The sequence below is a fragment of the Perca flavescens genome, chromosome 15 (assembly GCF_004354835.1).
Source record: "Perca flavescens isolate YP-PL-M2 chromosome 15, PFLA_1.0, whole genome shotgun sequence".
NCBI classification, from domain to species: Eukaryota; Metazoa; Chordata; class Actinopteri; order Perciformes; family Percidae; genus Perca; species Perca flavescens.
Genome location: NC_041345.1, coordinates 32,323,880 through 32,343,587, shown reverse-complemented (window position 1 = coordinate 32,343,587; position 19,708 = coordinate 32,323,880). Strand labels below are relative to the sequence as shown.

The 19,708-nt window shown below is 42.2% G+C and overlaps 1 protein-coding gene across 1 annotated transcript in view; it reads left to right on the top strand.

Annotated features, from left to right (window-relative positions):
• Positions 1–16,243, top strand: part of LOC114569676 (keratin, type I cytoskeletal 13) — a 28,687-nt gene extending 12,444 nt beyond the window's left edge. Inside the window, exons 6-7 of the mRNA XM_028599683.1 lie at positions 225–451; positions 15,602–16,243. Of these exons, the coding sequence (XP_028455484.1) occupies positions 225–451; positions 15,602–15,611 (237 nt within the window). The 3' untranslated portion in view covers positions 15,612–16,243. The remainder of the gene's footprint in view (positions 1–224; positions 452–15,601) is intronic.
• Positions 16,244–19,708: the final 3,465 nt, after the last annotated feature.

Genomic DNA, 19,708 nt, shown 5'->3' with positions numbered 1-19,708 from the left:
TGTAGTTTAGTCTTTCTTTTCCTTTACTTGTAATACTTTAAACACATTCTCCTGATGATACTTACAGACTTTTACTGAAGTAACATTTTCACTGCAGGACTTTTACTGTAACAGAGTATTTCAACAGTATGGTGTAGTACTTTTACTGCAGTAAAGGATCAGAATACTTCTTCCAGCGCTGTTAAAGTGTCTCTTTGCGCGGCCATGAATCCTCTCTCCTGCAGAAAGGGTTGTTGGGGTCGATTCTGGCCGAGACACAGAGCCGCTACGCCATGCAGCTCAACGGCTACCAGAGGCAGGTGAGGGGTCTGGAGCAGCAGCTGGTGTCGCTGCAGACCGACCTGGAGAGACAGGGACAGGAGTACCAGATGCTGCTGGACATCAAGACCAGACTGGAGATGGAGATCGCCGAGTACAGGAGGCTGCTGTATGGAGATGGCAGTGGCAGCAGGTGAGAGAAGCAAAGTGTTGATTCCCATTTGAAAAAGAAAAGGAAACAGAGAGTTGTTTAGGGAACAAACGGAGCTACTTCTCGTTCTGCTTCACAATCGTAAACTTCAGGAAGTGAAGTAACGTCTGATTTTAACTGACAAAGAGAGCGGGAGCAGGTAGTTTAAACTACTTAGGCTACATCTACATCGCTACGTTTTGGTTTTTAAGTAGAGTTTTGAGTCGAACGCAATCTCTGTTGCACTAGAAGAACTATTTAGACCCATAACGCTCACATTTTGTTGCCTAAACTTTACCGTAATATCCGCCGAAACGACCGACAGCTGGCGGTGCTCTGTACCTGGCTCTCACTCACCTATTCTCGGGTAAATTAACCACCAACTACTGCTGACCTGACGGAGCACCATGCGGAGCACTGTAGCCGGCGTCACAGAGCTCTGTAGCAGCTAAACATCTACTAACTGCCGCTGATACGGCCAAGCTATGACGGAGTCTGTAACGGCGTAAAGGTCCCATGACATGGTGTTCTTTGGATGCTTTTATATAGACCTTAGTGGTCCCCTAATACTGTATCTGAAGTCTCTTTTATATAGACCTTAGTGGTCCCCTAATACTGTATCTGAAGTCTCTTTTATATAGGCCTTAGTGGTCCCCTAATACTGTATCTGAAGTCTCTTTTATATAGACCTTAGTGGTCCCCTAATACTGTATCTGAAGTCTCTTTTATATAGACCTTATTGGTCCCCTAATACTGTATCTGAAGTCTCTTTTATATAGACCTTAGTGGTCCCCTAATACTGTATCTGAAGTCTCTTTTATATAGACCTTAGTGGTCCCCTAATACTGTATCTGAAGTCTCTTTCTCGAAATTTAGCCTTGTTGCAGAATTACAGCCACTAGAGTCAGTCCCACAATGAGCTTTCCTTAGGATGTGCCATTTCTGTGTCTGTAGCTATTGAGGAGGAGAGGGGGGCAAGGTGGAGGGTGGGGGTATGGCCTTGACCAACTGTCACTTTGCTCGTTTGAAAGCCATGATGTCTCTCTCTCTCTCATGGGTGGACCAAATTCTCTGGGCGGGCAAAGCAGAGAAAGGGGAGGTAACCTTTCCCCTTATGACCTCCATAAGGAGAAGATTCCAGATCGGCCCACCTGCGCTTTCATTTTCTCAAAGGCAGAGGGCTCGGTTTACACCTATCGCCATTTCAACCCATTGAGGGACCATAGGCAGGCTGGGGGAACGCATATTAATGTTTAAAAACCTCATAAAGTGAAATGTTCATGCCATGGGCCCTTAAAAACAACAAGCAACTGTCTCTCTCTCTGTGCACGGCGCTCTTAGCCAGCCATTGTAGCAGTATTTTCCCCATAAAACACCTTTTCTTGAAATGATTAGGTATTATCCTTATAGATAAACCACAGTCACGTTAATAATTAGAGTAGATGTCGAAATGTAATGTTTGCCGGTACGTCATGTTTATGAATATGTTTACTGCTGTTGCCAGGCAGCCTGCTTTTCTTTACCTCCTCTCTCGACTTCTTCTCTACTACTTACTTATTCACAGATGAATTTGTTTGTATGCCCCCGTGATGTTTCAAAGTACTGCAACAAACAATGTGATGAGCTGAAACATCTCCATGCATATTTCACATTGTGTTTCATCAGCGCTGGCCCGAGCCTTTTGGGGGCCCTAAGCAGAATTTGATTTGGGGGCCCCCCTCCCACCACGCGGAGTCACCTGGGCTTGACAATTATTGACACAAATGTCACGCTATAATGTTACATTATAAATGAATACAGTGAGTTTATGTATTAATACAGTGACAGATTATGAACTACTGTCCCCCACAGATGCATAAGGACCCTCCCCCCCTACCCTATTTGTGCAAAAGTGGGTGCAAACGGGGAGGGGGGGGGTCTGGGGGTAGAAAATTCTGAATTTGGTAGATGTGATTTCCTGTATTCTGGTTTATTATTGGGATGGTCAGCTGGAGTTGGGCAATAACTAAATTTGTTCAGATTGATAGCCTTTTGCTTTTTGACATGCAACTACTTGGGCTTCATGGTCAATCCATCCCACAGGACTTTATGTTTGAATAAAAAATTACATCTATTTATCCTAATTGGGATGTTTATTTAGATTTCTTTTGCTGACCAATAACCCGCCTGTGTTAACTGCTAATTAACTGTTAACAATCAGCCGACTAAGTCCAAGTATACCCGTCTGGAAGAGTTCAAAAACTCTGATTTTTTCCCCCTTTCTTAAAATCAGTATGCAGATGACACGAAATGACAAGATCACAGGGTCAGCGGCATTCAGTAGATGTGTTGAGCTGCAATAGAGTTCCTCAACACCGCTTCTGGTGCCCCGCATGGTGCTCCTTCAGGTTAGAGGTAGTTTGTGGTTCAGTTATCCGAGAATAGGTGACTGTGAGCCGGGTACAGCTAAAGTTTGCATAAGCACACTACACACGGCATACGAAATCGGAACCAGACAAAGGACTACGTGATAAATACACCTCACAACACCTGAGTTCAGCTGGCAAACTTGCTTGTGTGGCTAGCTAGCCAATAAAACATAATGCAATGTTCAGGAATGTAGTGTGATTTCAGGTCAGGAGGATTGGGTGTGGCTACATCAAGCACAGCTTCATCTAAGCTTATTTCAGCAAGATCGTTTGTGTTGACATGAACAGTACTGTGTATAGAAGCGAATATATGGACAAACACGTAAGGTAGACAAGTGTTTGCTAGGAAGTCTGCTAACAGCTCTGCTAATCGATAGCTAGCTAGACATATGTGGAAATTAGTGGACTGGTCTTATTATTAACAATGGATGAATGAACAACTTTGTAAAAAATGACATACAAGAAGCAAGCGCAACAACATAGAATGCAAACAAGTTTGCAAATAAGAGATTTACTTACTTGTCCATCAACAAGAACGCCAGGTCAGCATCGCTGCTGCATCCTTTGCTGCTTTTTAGTTCTTGCCAACAAGTGAAAGCCTCTGCCATGTCTGCCAGTCGACTCTGCCATGATTCACAGCTGAAATGCATGCTAGTGTCTTCCATAGAGGCTGCTTCTTATATGTTGTTGATGTGACATCATGCCGTAAAGCAAGTCGTAATTCTCGCGAGATTTTGCGGGGCACCACCTCACAAACTTGCATTGCTGGTTTTGCCAGCGGTGTCCTCCCTGCTTTGCTATAGGGATGATTTGCCCTACTACGAGTTCGCTTATCATCAAAATTACTTCGAAGCTGTTGTATTAAGGTACAAATCTTGCATAGTGTGCCTTTAAGTGAGATGAGTCTCTCTGTCGCTCTGACAAACTAAGTCTAACAGCAGTTACGACTCATGTTGGATTGAAAATCATTCTGTGTTTCTTCCTCCAAGGTGCAGAAGCATGATCTGACAAAATGTGTGTTAGTTTCTTTAAATACACAGCTGATAGTTTTCATTCATTAGAACATTACTGACTACATGCATTAATTTTAAACTTTATATAAATGAACTACAGCACAGAATAAAACCTTCAGATGTGTCTGATGATTTTGGGTAACATTTTATAATAACCATCACTAATAAATTATAAATTAATAGTTAATTTAACTTAAGTTAATTTTACTATTACATCAACAACAACAACAAACAACAACTACAACTACTAACAACATGATAATGTTTACTAATTATTAGTTATGCTATAATTTATATTATTTTAACAGTTAATTGTTGCTCACATCATAATATTTTATATATTTAAGTATTTGTAAATGATTAATAAATCAATGATACATCTTCTGATGCTAAGCTAGGGCACATCATCAGTGATGTTCCTGATCTCATTGGGCGTTTTGGGTCTTTCGAAATGTCAGACACCCTCCTTCAGGCGACCCAGCTGGGGTTGATCAGGCCTCATCTTGTGCCTTAGCAGCATTTATCCACAGATCCACTCTTTTGATCCAGAGCCACCTCAAAGCCTTCTTTGCAGCCTCTGTGCTGTTGCAAATAGCCCTTGTCCTTCTGTCACCCTGTGATGCTGAGTGCAGTGTAGGCTCCGTAGAGGGACTTCCCTCCAAAGCCTCTCCACCCTCTACAGGTAAGCACCTTGCCTTCCAGCCTTGGTTGTGGCAGTCGCTGACGAGGCCATCATATTTCTCCTTCTTCCTCTCAAAAGCTTCCTCCAGTCGGTCTTCCCATGGCACAGTGAGCTCCAACATGACCAGGTTCTTTGTTGCCTCAAATACCAAGACAATGTCAGGTCTCAGGGTGGTCTTGACGACATGCTGGGAGAACATAAACTGTCTGTCCAAGTCCACTTTCAGCTGCCAATCCTGTGTGGTGTTCAGAAGCCCTGATGTTACTCTGGAAGATGTTTCTGGCTTCTCTCCGGCCCTGATGAAGCTGATGGTTTGCTTGGAGGGCTTTGACCTCCGGCAGTAACTGACGGTAACCTGGATGCTCTCTGCAATTGCTTTGAGCACCTGGGGTCTCATTCATAAACTTGGCGTACGCAAAAAACGGGGCTGAAAATGTGCGTACGCCACTTCCCACGCAAAGGTTGTGATTTATAAAAAAAAAACTTGACGGGAGAATGTGCGGTCCTCCACGCAAACTCTGACCCATGCGTACGCACATTTTGGAGACAAGGAATTGGCGACACAGATGGTGAGGTGGTGAACTGAAGTCAGACTGCGGAAAGTAAATGTGGGAATAATGATTACTCTCAATATTTTCAAGTATTGATGCCTCACGCACATTTTTTCACTCCATATCATCCACTTTACCATGAAGATTAAATCCAGCAGTGTTATTTGCGCTTGTACTGAGTGATACTAGTTCCATAAACACCTCCAACTCAAATCTTAAACAAAAACTAGTTGATGCTGTGTTGGCAAGGTGTTAACAATCATAAATTGTTGTAAACATATAAATACTGCGGTGACCCCTGTGCGTAATGTTGAATGATGGCACTACGCCAATGGAAGAATCAGGAGAGAAAGAGACTTTGGGGACCATGATGATGACCGGCTAATATACAGATTTAGATTCCCTAAAGCTGAGCTCTTGGATCTATGTACTGAATTGGGCCCAAGAGAGGGCATCGTGCCAGAACCGTACTATCCCGGTCCAAATAGGCTACAGGTCCTCGCCACTCTGGGGGCAACTGGCTGTTTCCAGAGGGAAATGTCAGACAGCTGTTGTGTGTTTATATATATATATATATATATATATATATATATATATATATATATATAATATATAATATAATCTTCAACTTTATCACTAAGGCTTGTTTAGATATAATATATAGTTTTGTTAAATCTTATTATAAACGTCTGGTATATCTTTTTTTTTTTTTTTTTTTTTTTTTTTTTTTTAACTCTCTTTTTATTCGTACAGAACAATCAAGTTACAGTCTCACATGAAATATATTCGTTTTCCTTTTTTCATTTCAAAACCAAGACCCCTGTGGTCTCCCTCCCTCAAACCCACCCTCATCAGAACCTCTGTGCGTCTCAGTATGTCACCAATCAAACAAAAGATAATAGTGAGTCAACTGTACATTTACACAAAATCCAGTGATACAAAAAAATAAAAAATAAATAAATAAAAAAGCCATCCCAATATTACGTAAGATAATAATGCAGACTTCATTAGGCCTCTGCCATCAAACTGTCAAAGTGCTTTACATGTCATTAGGGAATCTCAGGAAGAGACTTAAGTTTGTCAAAATACGTTATTAAAGGGTTCCATATATCATAAAAAAGGGCGTCAGACCCCCTAAGTGCATACTTTATCTTCTCCAATTTCAGATACATCATAAGATCAGTCAGCCATACAGATACTTTTGGTGGATATGGGGATTTCCAATGTAAAAGAATTTGCCGCCTGGCAATCAAAGTTCTTGGCTAGTACATCCTTATATCTAGCAAGCCCTACATGGTCACTCTGCACTGTTCCAAAGATTGAAGTATATACATTAGGCTCACATTCTATTTCTATAACTTCAGATAACGTTTTATAGACCCCTGACCAAAAGTGATCCAAACGTGGGCATGACCAGAACATGTGGGTCAAGGTTGCTGGAGCACTATTACACCTGCTACAATTTTCATTCATGCCTAAAAATATTCTTGCCAGTTTAGCTCTAGAAAAATGTGTCCTATGTAAAGCTTTAAACTGGATTAAGCTCAAACGAGCACAGGATGTTGTCCCATTTACCCTACGCACAGCTTCCTCCCATGTACTATCCGATATCGGCTCTCCTAGTTCATCATCCCACTTTGCTTTAATCTTATCCAGAGTATTGTCACTATGGGAAGTGATGATATTATAAATTCTGGAAATAAGTCCCTTTAATTTAGAAGACACTTCCAAGATATCATCCAAACCGGATGGCTCTGGTAGATTTGGAAAAGCCGTCGAATTACTACGAATAAAGTGACGAATCTGTAAATATCTAAAATGGTTTGAGCAGGGGAGATCAAATTTTTCACATATGTCTTTGAAACTTGCAAATACACCATCCTTATAAAAATCTTTAAATCTGACAAGGCCTTGCCTTTTCCACTCCAAAAAGGTTGCATCTATTCTAGCTGGTAAAAATAAATGATTATGGCAAATTGGGGCTTGAATGGAAAAATCAGGAAGACCCAAATGTTTTCTAAATTGTAGCCAAATACGTAATGTATTGCTGACCGTCTCTTTTGAAGCCTAGGAGCTTTACCTGCCCAAATAAATGATGTTATACACCTATCAAGAGATTGAAAGAATAATTTAGGCAGATAAATTGGGAGGCACTGAAAAAGATAAAGGAATCTAGGGAGAACATTCATTTTAATACAGTTAATCCTACCAACCAATGATAAATTAATGGCACTCCACCTCTGAAAATCGGACTTTAATTTGTCTACTAATGGAGTAATGTTTTTATGGTATAGCTCAGGAAAGGTTGGAGTCAGATTAATACCTAAATACTTAAACCCATCTCTGGACATACAAAAAGGTAAATCTGAGTCCTGAAGAGAACGGGCCAAGGCGTTTATAGGAAAACACTCACTTTTAGTTAGGTTAAGTTTATAACCAGAGACAACACTGAATGTTTGCAATATATTCAAAACATGGGGAATACAATGTATAGGGTCTGACAGGTACAACAATAAATCATCCGCATACAAAGATAACTTATGGGTCAATCCCCATCTATGAATTCCACATATTTCGGGCTCTGACTTTAACACAATAGAGAGAGGTTCAATAACTAAAGCAAACAGAAGTGGACTTATCGGTGATCCCTGACGCATACCCCTCGTCAGGGAAAAGAATTTGGAATGATACCCATTGGTAACTACCGAGGCCTTTGGACTAAAGTATAAAAGCTCAATCCAAGATCTAAAATTAGGGCCAAAACCAAATCTACTCAAACAGATAACTCCACTCTACCCTATCAAACGCCTTTTCAGCGTCCAATGAAATGACCACTTCTTCCACCACATTGGACGCTGGTGAGTATAAGACGTTTAAAAGGCGGCGCACATTCGAAAAAGAGTGCCGTCCCGTCATAAAGCCCGTTTGGTCCGGGGAGATCACCTCTGGCATAACTTTTTCCAAACGGCGTGCAAGTGCTTTCGCCAATATTTTGATATCACAATTAAGGAGGGAAATAGGGCGATATGACCCACATTCCTTTCCATCTTTCCCTGGTTTTAACAGTAAAGTTATGGAAGCTTCAGTCAAAGTCCTGGGCAGAGTACCTTTAGCTTTCGAGTCATTAAACATATCAAGTAAAAGTGGAATCAATTGCCCTGCAAATTTCTTAAAGAATTCAACTGGGTACCCATCCGGGCCGGGTGCCTTCCCATTTTGCATGTTCCTAATCGTATCCGCAATTTCAGTGTGCGAAAGAGGGAGCTCTAATTCTGCTCTACTGATTGCACTAATGGTGGGCATATTTAAATTTCTGAAAAAATTATCCATAACTGTATTGTCTTTAGGAGCTTCAGATGAATACAAATTAGAATAAAATGCCTGAAATGTATCATTAATTTCTACAGGATCAACCGTAAGTTCCCTATTTTCTCTCATAATACACGAGATATGATGCTCAGATGCTCTACTTTTTAACTGGTGGGCTAATAGACGAACCGACTTTTCCCCATGTTCATACATAATGCCCGTGATTTCAACAACATCCTTGCAGTTTTTTCTGACGCAAAACAGCTCATACTTAGCCCGATGTTCTACTTTTTCTTTATAAAGTTCCGGGCATGGGGAAGCTGAATATTGGCTATCTATCACCTGTACAGCTTTGATCAATCTTTCCTGCTCTAAACTTCTGCTTTTATTTAGCATGGATTTATATGAAATAATATTCCCCCTAATAACAACCTTGAGTGTCTCCCATAAAATAGTTGGAGATACACCATCACCTCTATTAAAATCAAGAAACTCATCAATGGCTGATGAGATCATTTGACAAAATCCCTTCTCTTTCAATAAAGAAGTATCCAATCTCCATGAAGTATACTCCGCACTTTTGTGTGATAAAGAAAGGTCTAAAAGTACCGGGGCATGATCAGATTCAACTATAGATGAGTATTCAATTTTTTTAACCAAAGACAACAGTGCTCTATCAATGAAGAAATAATCAATTCTACTATACGTATGGTGTACGTGGGAGAAATATGAATACGTTTTGCTCAATGGGAAACAGAAACGCCATGGATCAACACAGCCTACCTGATCCATGAACAATGACAACCTCTTTGCCATTTTGGAGGGAGAGTTAGATTTTGATTTAGAACGATCCAGAGACGGAGTAATTGTACAATTTAGATCTCCCCCAAAAATTAGAGAATGGGTATTGAGACTTGGAATGGATGCTAACACCCTTTCAATAAACCCCTCATCGTCCCAATTAGTGGCATATACGTTCACCAGTATGACAGGCTTAAAATATAAACATCCTAATACAATGACATATCGACCTTGTGAATCCTCTATTACCTTAGTTGGGTTAAATGGCACTTTCTTATGTATCAGGATAGCCACCCCCCTAGACCTATGAGTAAATCCAGAATGAAATAATTTACCCACCCACGTTTTCTTTAATCTGAACTGATCTTTGACTAATAAATGAGTTTCTTGCAAAAAAGCAATTTCACATTTTAAAAATTTTAAATGTGCAAATATTCTTGCTCGTTTCACAGGACCATTCATCCCCTTGACATTCCAGCTTATAAACCTGACAGCTTCACCCAAGTCTTGATTAAGCTTACCCTTATTCATAAGAAGAAAGAAAAAAAAACAAAAAAACTCAAGACTAGTAGACCACAAATACTTAACAAAACTGACTCACAGTGAAAACACATGATGCATATTCCCCTCTCCAGAAACCCCCCACACCCCACCCAACAAATACATAATAAACTAAAACCCATAGCGCGTGAACTGCCTATGTCTAGATCCCAAATTGGGATAAACTGCAGGCTCGCTAAAGATGCCTTACCAGTGAACAACCTTTAAACACTATGTTATCTACAAGAGTCCCAACATATGTCAATGTACATCATTATGAAAGTGCCATACATTTTACAAGCTAAATAAGGCGAGTGTGCTTTTATCAATTAAGAGCGGAGTACCTAGTTATCAAGCAGACTAGATCAATTCCACAAAGCTTGTATTAAGTCCATCACCTCCCTTCACTCAGAGGACCGAATGCGCTTGTCGTAGAATTCCTGTGCTTTGTCCGGTGAATCAAAGGTGAGCGTCTCTTCCCCCAAAATCACGTTCAGGCGGGCTGGATACACCAGGCGGAATTTCACTCCCTTCTCATACAACGCTCGTTTAATTCCGTTGAAAGCCCTTCGTTTTTTCGCCAGGGTAGCACTCAGGTCAGGATAGAACCGAAGGCTCGCATCATGGAACTTAATCTCATGGCTCCTTGCCCAGCGCAGCGCTGCTTCTTTTTGTTGAAAACTCCGAAAGCACACCACAAATGCTCTAGCAGGCTTCCCGTGCGCTGGTCTAGAAGCCAAGGATCTATGTGCTCTCTCCAATTCAGGTGGCTCCGCGAAGACACTCGACCCCAGACAGTCCATAAGTAGCTTTTCCATTAATTTGACTGGATCTTTGCCGTTCTCACTGCCCTCCGGAATATTCACAATTCGCAGATTCGACCTGCGTGATCTGTTCTCGAGATCATCCACCCGGTCTAACAATTCTTGATTTGCCAGTTTCAGCGTGTTTATCGTTACTTCAGCAGTATTCAAGCGCTCAAAGTTCTCACCAGCTATAGCCTCCGTTGATGCTAGTCTGGTTTGGAACGAGTTGACGGTATCTCGTATAGCCTCCACAGCGGTCTGGAGTGGTTTTAGCGACCCTTGAATCAACGTGGATATATCTTCCGTTAGAACAGATCTCTGCTTAGCTAGTTCAGATACCAGTTGAGGCATGGAGACAACATCTTCCATCTTGCCGCCAGCCCTGTCCTCCGCCATAGCTGAAAGTTTGCTAGCAAGACTAGCCTGTCGTGTTGACAGTGTTTGCTGCGAGGATTTCGGTTTGCCGTGACACAAAGTGTAGTATAGTTATCTCGCAAATGTATGATTCCTCAAAACACAAATTGAAGCCCAGGGCGATGTTAAAACAGTATAATTTCAAAAGTTAACTGGGAACTCCGTACTGCGTGCCTCACCCCCACAGTGCCATACCGGAAGCCTCACGTCTGGTATATCGAAGCTGTCCCAGAGTGCCATAATGTCTGCCGTTTTGAACGTATTATTAATACATGTAGTTATAGATCAGGTTTCCCTACACTGTGCAAGAATACGCCAACATTCTAATTCAATTTGCAGCAAATCCTAAATGTCTGAGAAGTTTTTAGCTTTTTCTCCACCAGTCATCATGATACGGTGTAACAACTGCGAATGTCATTCATATACTGATTAGCATTCATGAGGTGCTTTGCATTGACTATTTATGGTTAAAAATGGGCGTGTACAGGGCAGGATATGACGCTGATCCATGTACGCACACTTGTAGTTATTCTCTGATTTATAAAGGAAACATTGCTTACAAGTGTGCGTACACACGGTTTTATAAATCTGACCTTTTTTTGGCATACGCCATTTTGGTCTTCTGGGTGTACGTACACTTATAGTAAGGATCCTATGCACAGTTTTATAAATGAGACCCCTGGTCATGCCGCCAGCGATACTGGCCTTCCCTCAAAGCTCTTGGGCAGCAGCTCAAGTTGTGCTCAAGGGTTCCCTTTCTCCGGCACAGGGTACATCCTGATGTATCGACCAGACCCCAGGTGTGCAGGTTGGACGGGCTGGGGAGGACATCATAGACTGCCTGAACCAGGAACTTGATGCGGTGTTGCTCTGCCCACCAGGGGTCAGCCCACATGATCTTCCTCTCCACAGCTTGTTCCCATCTAGTCCAACCACCCTGACGTGCCATTCCCACTGCTTTGCTGGACCTCTCCTCCTCCACTGCCACCCTCACCTCGTCTTGAACTAGCTGCCTCTGCTCCTTCCCCCAAGCCTTGTCGAACCGGGGCCCTTGAAAGGTTCCTAGCCCAGCCCTTTCTCTGGCCACTGCTCCCACCAGGACACCATTGCGCAGCCGTGACTCTGCCTGGTGTACTGCTGCCTCTGCCCTCCATTTCCTGCCAGTCTTGACCTCTACCCCTGACCCGGAGACTTTGGGGTCCCTAGACTCACGGAACTGCAGCACCTCTCTTGCGCGCAAGACCTTCAACTCCTCTTAGATGGATTTTAGCGGGAGCTGCAGCTTGCAGGTGTTTCCATAAAGGGCGATGCTGCTTAAGCTCCTCGTGAGCCTTGGCCATCTCCTTAGGTAGCAGCTGACTCTCCTTTCCAGTTCTGATATGGTGGAAATCAGAAACATATACAGGAGCAGAGGCCACAGTATCCTTGGCAGAATCCCATGTTGGTACAAGCCTTACATTTTCCAGGGAGCCCAGTTTTGCAGGTGTTTTTGATGGATGCTGCATCCCTGAGGCTGCTGTCGAAGATTTTTCCTAGGCTTTTCACTGTGAGTTCCTGAGATGGTAAAATGAAACTTCTCCACCATCCTGCGCTTCTTCAGCAATAAAGATCTGGATTTGGCTGGCTTGAATGACATCCTGGCTCATTCAAACAGCCTTTCCAGACACTTCAGGATCCATCTGGCTCCAGGCACTGACTCCGTTGTCACTGTGAGGTCATCCATAAAGGCACGGACTTTGGGCCCTCTGCCCTCCGGTTCAGCAGATTTCACCAACATGTTCATTGCCAGATCAAACAGGATCACTGAGATGGTGGAGCCTGTGATGATTCCCACCTCAAGCCTGTGCCACTCTGATGTTGTTGACCCAGATGAGACTCTCAGCTTAAAATCACTGTAGTAATCCTGGATAAGGTCTCTCACTATGGCAGGAACATGGTGCCTCTCCCGAGCCTCCTGTTACTGTTTGTGGGGCACAGAGCCATAGGCATTGGCCAGCCACAGCACCACCAGATCACAGCTGTTCTCCTTTACTTGTCTGAGGAGCTGTGTAACCACATCTGTGTGCTCTAGGCAGACTGGGACACCTGGTAAGATGCCTTTCTGCATAGAGGTGTCTATGTATCCATTTTTGAGGAAGAACTCTGCCAACCGCTTTGCAACTATGCTGAAGAAGATCTTTCCTTCAACACTTAGAAGTGAGGTGATTCAGAACTGGCTGATTGTCTTGGAGTCTTCTTTTTCGATCTACGCTCCCTCTGCAAACCCCCACTGTTTTAAAGTTTTTCCTTTCCTCCAGATGACTTTTAAGATCCTCCACAGCCGATGTAGCAGCTTGGGGCAGTACTTGTACATCTTGTAGGATGTTCCGCTTGGTCCTGGTGCAAACCTAGACCTTGCCTTAACTTACCACTTTCTTTACTTCTTTTGGGAGTTGCTCCCTAAGGTCAAATGCCTCTACAGGCTCTGGTGGTGTTATCAAGGCATCACACTGCCCCAGTTCTTGTTCTCTGGAGGGGTCGCTAAAGGTATCTGAAAGGTGTTGGTCGATTTTCCCCCTTGGAAGAGACTAGGTGTCCACCATTCTTCTGCCCGAGGAGCTGCTTAGTGAACGGGAATAGGTTTCTAATGAAGGCTGCTCTCCTCGTAGCACTCTCACTTCATCACCTCCAGTGTAGCTCGGCTCTGCACAGGGTAAGAAGCTTCTTCCTTAAGATGCAGCGCAGCTCTGCCAGTGGCCCGCGCTCGTCTTCACCAGCTGCCTTGAACTGCTTCTTTAGGGTTTTCAACTCTATTCTGATGTTATGGGGTTTGACTGCCCTCTGATTTTTGGTGTACGGCTTCTTTATTCCTCTCCCCTCCTCTACACCAAACCTTTCAACCGCCATGCTCACTAATGGCGTTTTTCCATTACATGGTACTTGCTCGACTCGCCTCGACTCGACTTGATGCACTGTGCTTCCGCTTTCCATTGCAGATTTTACTACCGCCTCAGCGTGGCTGGTCGTCATAGCGACTGCCGTGGGCGTGGCTTGGTAGCGTTGCATTTCCCCCGACTCATTTCCTGGTTCTCCTTCTCTGTAAACAACATGAAATCAATGAGATAGTTAACTTTTCCTGCTCCAGATTTCCCACCGTGGTCAGAAAGAACAGGGGAGACACTTTGATTCTCTCCCTAGGACTCTAGAGTCACTACTCGCTCCGGAGCTAATCGCCGTCACTCTCTCTGATCCTTCGCTCACCAGCTCCCCACACACACACGGCGACTCGACACACACACCAGCGCACAATTATAAACATCAGGCCGCTTGTATGCTACGGAGAAAGCTCTGCGTGGAGCCTCCGGCAGTAAAAAAACAACGCTGACTAAACTATTTAAAAATGCTGTCTGTCGCTAGCAATGCAGTGATCAGTGACAATCCTTTCCGACCAATATGTAGCCTGAAGGGTTTCACGTCACCTTTTAGGCTCGCCTCAGCTCGCTTGGAACCTCGACTGAGGTGGTACTAAAAAAAGTACCTGTTAGCAGGTACCAGGGACTTTTTTTCGTAATGGAAAACCAAAAAAGGCGAGTAGAGTCGAGGAGAGTCAAGCAGGTACCATGTAATGGAAAAGCGCCATATGATTGCTGTCATAGTTTGCAGCCTCCTCTCCGCATTACCTTTGTCCATTGCTTCCAGAACCTTATCCACATCCTTATCAAACATCTGCCACTCAGCTGTTTTACACGCTTGAGGCCACCTGATCTTCCTCTTCTCGGGCTGCATGACTGGAGGGACAGTTTGCACAACTTGGAGGCTCTGGGCTCTATGGGGTGCTTCCAGGTCCTGCTCCTCCTCTGACACATCAGGCACTGGGGCTGTGCATTGTGGTGCTTGCCGTTGCTCCAGACATTTCATCTGTGACTGATGGATCTTCAGGCCTCTCACATTTCTGCAAATCTTTCCACACAGACATACCGCACTCATAGTAATTTTTCTGTTGCTGTTGGTCGATAACCTTAAGTTCGTCCGATTGGGGTTCTCATTCTCCCCCCCCCTCTTGGGCTCCCTGGGGGTACTGTTCTTTGAATTGATCCATAGCTAGCTTTGGGTTCCTCTTCACAGAGGCTGCGGCTAGGGGTGCTAGACCATACCGCGTTAGTCACCATCTTCCCGAGCTGCCATCTGTATCTCCAGAAGTCACCAACTTCTTCTTGATTGTCAGTCAGCCTGTTCCTGCTTGTCACTGATTTCTTCAGACTGACAGTTGTAATGATACATCTACTGATGCTAAGCTAGTGCACATCATCAGTGATGTTCCTGATCTCATTGGGGGTTTTGGGTCTTTCGAAACATCAAACACCCTCCTTCAGGCGACCCAGCTGAGGTCAATAAACATTATTTGGATGGTTATTATAAAGTTGTATCTGATTATAATAACTTGTTATTGATTAATGAAGAGTTTTTAAAGCTATAAATTGAAAATATTTTATAATCTATAAACATTGTTATTGAATGCTTTATAAACCAGTTATTAATTATTAAATTATTAAATATCATTTCATTAACGGTATAATTATTATTAACTAAAGTTTAACTAATGAGGTAATTATTAACTGCAGCTATGTTGTGTCTTGTTCTCTCCGTCAGATTCCTGTGAACTGGAAGTGGACACAAACACAGTAAACGAAAAACTCAAACTGTCTGATAACAACAAGAAGGTGACATGGGTGGGAGAGGATCAGCCCACATCCTGATCATCCAGACAGATTTGAATCCTGGTATCAGCTGATGTGTAGAAATGGTCTGACTGGTCGCTGTTACTGGGAGGTCGAGGGGAGAGGAGATGTTTATATATCAGTGAGTTACAGAGAATCAGGAGAAAAGGATACAGTGAAGACTGTGTGTTTGGATGGAATGATCAGTCCTGGAGTCTGATCTGCTCTGATGATGATGGTTACTGTGTCAGGCGCAATAAGATAAAAACTGTCCTCATTCCTCCCCTGTCTCTAACAGAGTAGCAGTGTATTTGGACTGTGGCACTCTGTCCTTCTACACAGTCTCCTCTGACTCACTGATCCACCTCCACACCTTCAACACCACATTCACTGAACCTCTTTATCCTGGGTTAAGGGTCTGGTCAGCTGGTTCCTCAGTTTCTCTGTGTCCTCTGTAGGAGGAGACAGCTTCCTGTCCTGTGTCCTGCTTCACTTTGGTTCATATTAGTCTCACTGATTGTGACTTTAATGTAAGAAATGTTCTTCTTCTTCTTTAGTAATGTTGAAATGATCTCCTCAGGGTGTATAAACTGTGTTGACTTTGATTTTCACTTTAATCATGTTTTATTGGTTTACATAAAGGTTTAAAGATTAAAAAAGACTTGATGAGTTGAACATGTTTTAACAAATGTATATCTGATTCTGTTTGAAAATCAAAAGTATCAAATCAAATTGAAGAATAAAGATGTTTCCTTCACAATCTATCAGTCCAGGATTTCACAATGTCGCGATCGCAACAATTAACACGAATTAAACCAATCACCGTGAACTTTGTGCGACTCACAATTTTGACCAATGACCTTACCTTAATCACAAATTTGACCAATAACCGGCATTTCCCGTGACTTGAACCAATCGCCGCAGTCCCAAGTGCCACTCTTTGTGTCAGTATGTTCCTCTGAGGCGCACTCTGAGAACCACTGACCAAGCGGGAGTGAGAACGTGTTGACGTAACACACGTACATTGCCAAATTAATTTCTTTGTTTCTGATATGAAGATGAGACGTGTGTTAATATGTCACAATTACCAACAAAACAACAAAATACCTGTATACATTTTAACATCAGTGTACACTAATGTTTTTTTCACTCTAAAGTCGCTGAAAGCTGCTGCTGTTTCAATCCTGTCCGGCTCTCTGCAGCGGAAGGGGCTGCTGCTCAGTTCCCCCCATGACTGACGCGCGCGCACACACACACACAAACACACACACACGGGGGATGCTGGAAAAACCTGAGATGAGACGACCCGATGACCTAAATTGAGGAAAGCTATGCTCATTATTGTAAGTGCAATGATAAGTTAAAGTCCAATAAGTACTATTTCAAACCGTGTGAATGTGTCCCAGGCCAGGTTAGGAAAATAACTAACAATGTAAAGATGAACAAGCCACTGACACATATGTTCACATTTGATTCATTCAATAAATTATTATTTTTTGTCTTAAATCCACCAGTTGTTTTCATATTATACCAACATTTGCAGCATCCTGAGCCTTGTTGTTAAGGTTAATAGGAAATGTCAGCCCAGAGTAATATTATTCTCCCCCCAATAAAATTTAAGAACTATAAAAAAAAATCACAACTTTCTTTTGCAACTTTCACTGTCTCTCGCAACTTCATTGCAACAAAAATACAAAAGACATCGACCTTTTTTACAAAAGTTCCTGCAAAATCAGGCATTTTGGGCCACAACAATTTCAACAAAAGGCCACGAAATCCTGGAGGGACTGATTAAGATATTTTCTTCATTAGAACATGTTTTATTCTTCTTCTCTATAATCCAATTAATCTTATTTCCATAAACAGAATGTGTTCTGTATGAAAAAGTCTGTAGTCTCACATGTATCCTTCTGCTAACTTATAACAAATTAATTATCTGGTGTGGTATCTGAGAGCCTATAAGTTTAAAGTCTGTATAAAGCTCACATGTGCTGAGTCAACACTGAGTGAAGTAAGTTTAATGATTTTCCTCTCAGTGGAGTGATGGTTTGACGACGATGCTCTATGTGGTGCGCTGTGATTGGTGGCTGAGTGGGTTCAGTGATTTTATGTGTAGTGTTGGACCCCTTCAAATGAACTTTGACCTTTACTTTGCCAACTCACATCTGTTTGTTTTATTGAACAGGTTACCTAAACATACCTAACATACCTAAACATGCTTTAGTAGAGTGTTCATGTCCCCTCCAGGGCTGTGGAGACATCACATACAACAGAATACAGAAGGTTGGTCACGTTCAAATTAGAATTAACAACTTTTTGAAACTTGTATCTATGGAGAGTGACTCATCAATAACCTATCATGGCTCTGAATGGCGTGCCAACACATGTACATTCACCATCAAATTAAATGTTGTAATATCACTTTTTGCGTTTGAGTTTGATTTATACATCAATTGGACGCGCCGGAGCGTTGAGGGTTAAGCACGACCACTCGTGAAGCTGTTTAGTTAAACGCATTCTCATGAAGGAGTTTGTTAAATATCATAGGAAAACTTATGCACAACAATTTGGATGATAGCCTACAAAATTAAGCCAGACATTCCTCCACAGCACTGAGGAGGAGGGTCTGTCTAGTCCACACAGCATTCTGGGATGGGAGTAAAATGTGCTCAGGTTTATTGGTATTTCTTTAAACCAATCACAATCATCTTGGGCAGAGCTAAGTGACGGACGGAGCCACAGTGCCTCTGCTAAATAGTCTCAGGAAGGAACTTGTTTAGGTGGAACATGTTTACGTTCAAAAGTAGTTTTAGTCGTGCAACAGAAAACTAAGATTGGATAGTCTAGCTAGCTGTCTGGATTTACCCTGCAGAGATCTGAGGAGTTTTATTTTTCATGTTTTTTATCCCCAATATATGAATGTAAATTCACAGTCTATGTCTTTGTAATTTTTTTTTGTGTTAAAAAAAGAAATAAAGCGAGCTCTTATTTTGTACGTGTTCTTTTACCACATACATGAAAATTGTTTTCGTAATCTTTTTTTTGAAAGACTTCCTGTTGTGTTTGTGAGGGACACATTGTTAACTAAAAGTATAATCAGGTTGGACTCTGATGCTTCACTTGTTTCTACTTTTAAACCCCCCTAAATAATTTTTTTTCTCGCCAGAAAATAACATTTTAAGAAAAGTTTTTAAAAAAGTGACAAATTAAAAGTGAAGCGACAAAAATGACGAAAAATGTGACATGCAGTAAGACAGACACACACACACGCGCAGACACACACACACACACATGCAGGCTCCTTCAGAATAACTTCAGCATTTATTTAAAAGGGTTTCCCTTATGTGGACCTCATTTTTTGTCCCCACACTTTAAGACGTCCCCACAACATTATGATTACCAGAACACACACACAGCTGGTTTTTACTGTCTCAATGTGTCGAAAAGAACGTCAAGTATCCCAAAAAAAGCAACCCATTTTTTAAAAACAACTAAAAAACCCTACAAAAATGATGGAAAATGTAACTGTGCAGTAAGACAGTCAAAGATGATTTACATTTTCAATTAAATAAAAGCATGGCAATAAAGGGTGGTTGTGTAAATGATTTAGACTTTCATGATTTAATGTTTATTATTACATGGCTTGGTTGAATTCTAAGAATTCTGTAGAATGCGGTCTGTTATTTTTTGATAACAGACTGTTGTTAAGTATAACCATAGATATAGAACAATATCTATGAGTATAACACACCTAGCATGCATAGCAGAGCGTTGCCTTGGACGCAGTTCTGTTCACTCTGGACGACAGCTATCAATCCACTAAAAAGTCCGGATAATTTATCACCTATGGCAAAAAGTGGGGAAACGTGGAGCAACTTCTGTCCTCCAATTCAACCAATGATGGCAGATCTGGTGAGCGTCTATCTCTACATCTTTATATACAGTCTATGATCGCTACATCCTTATATACGGTCTATGATCGCTACATCTTTATATACGGTCTATGATCGCTACATCTTTATATACGGTCTATGATCGC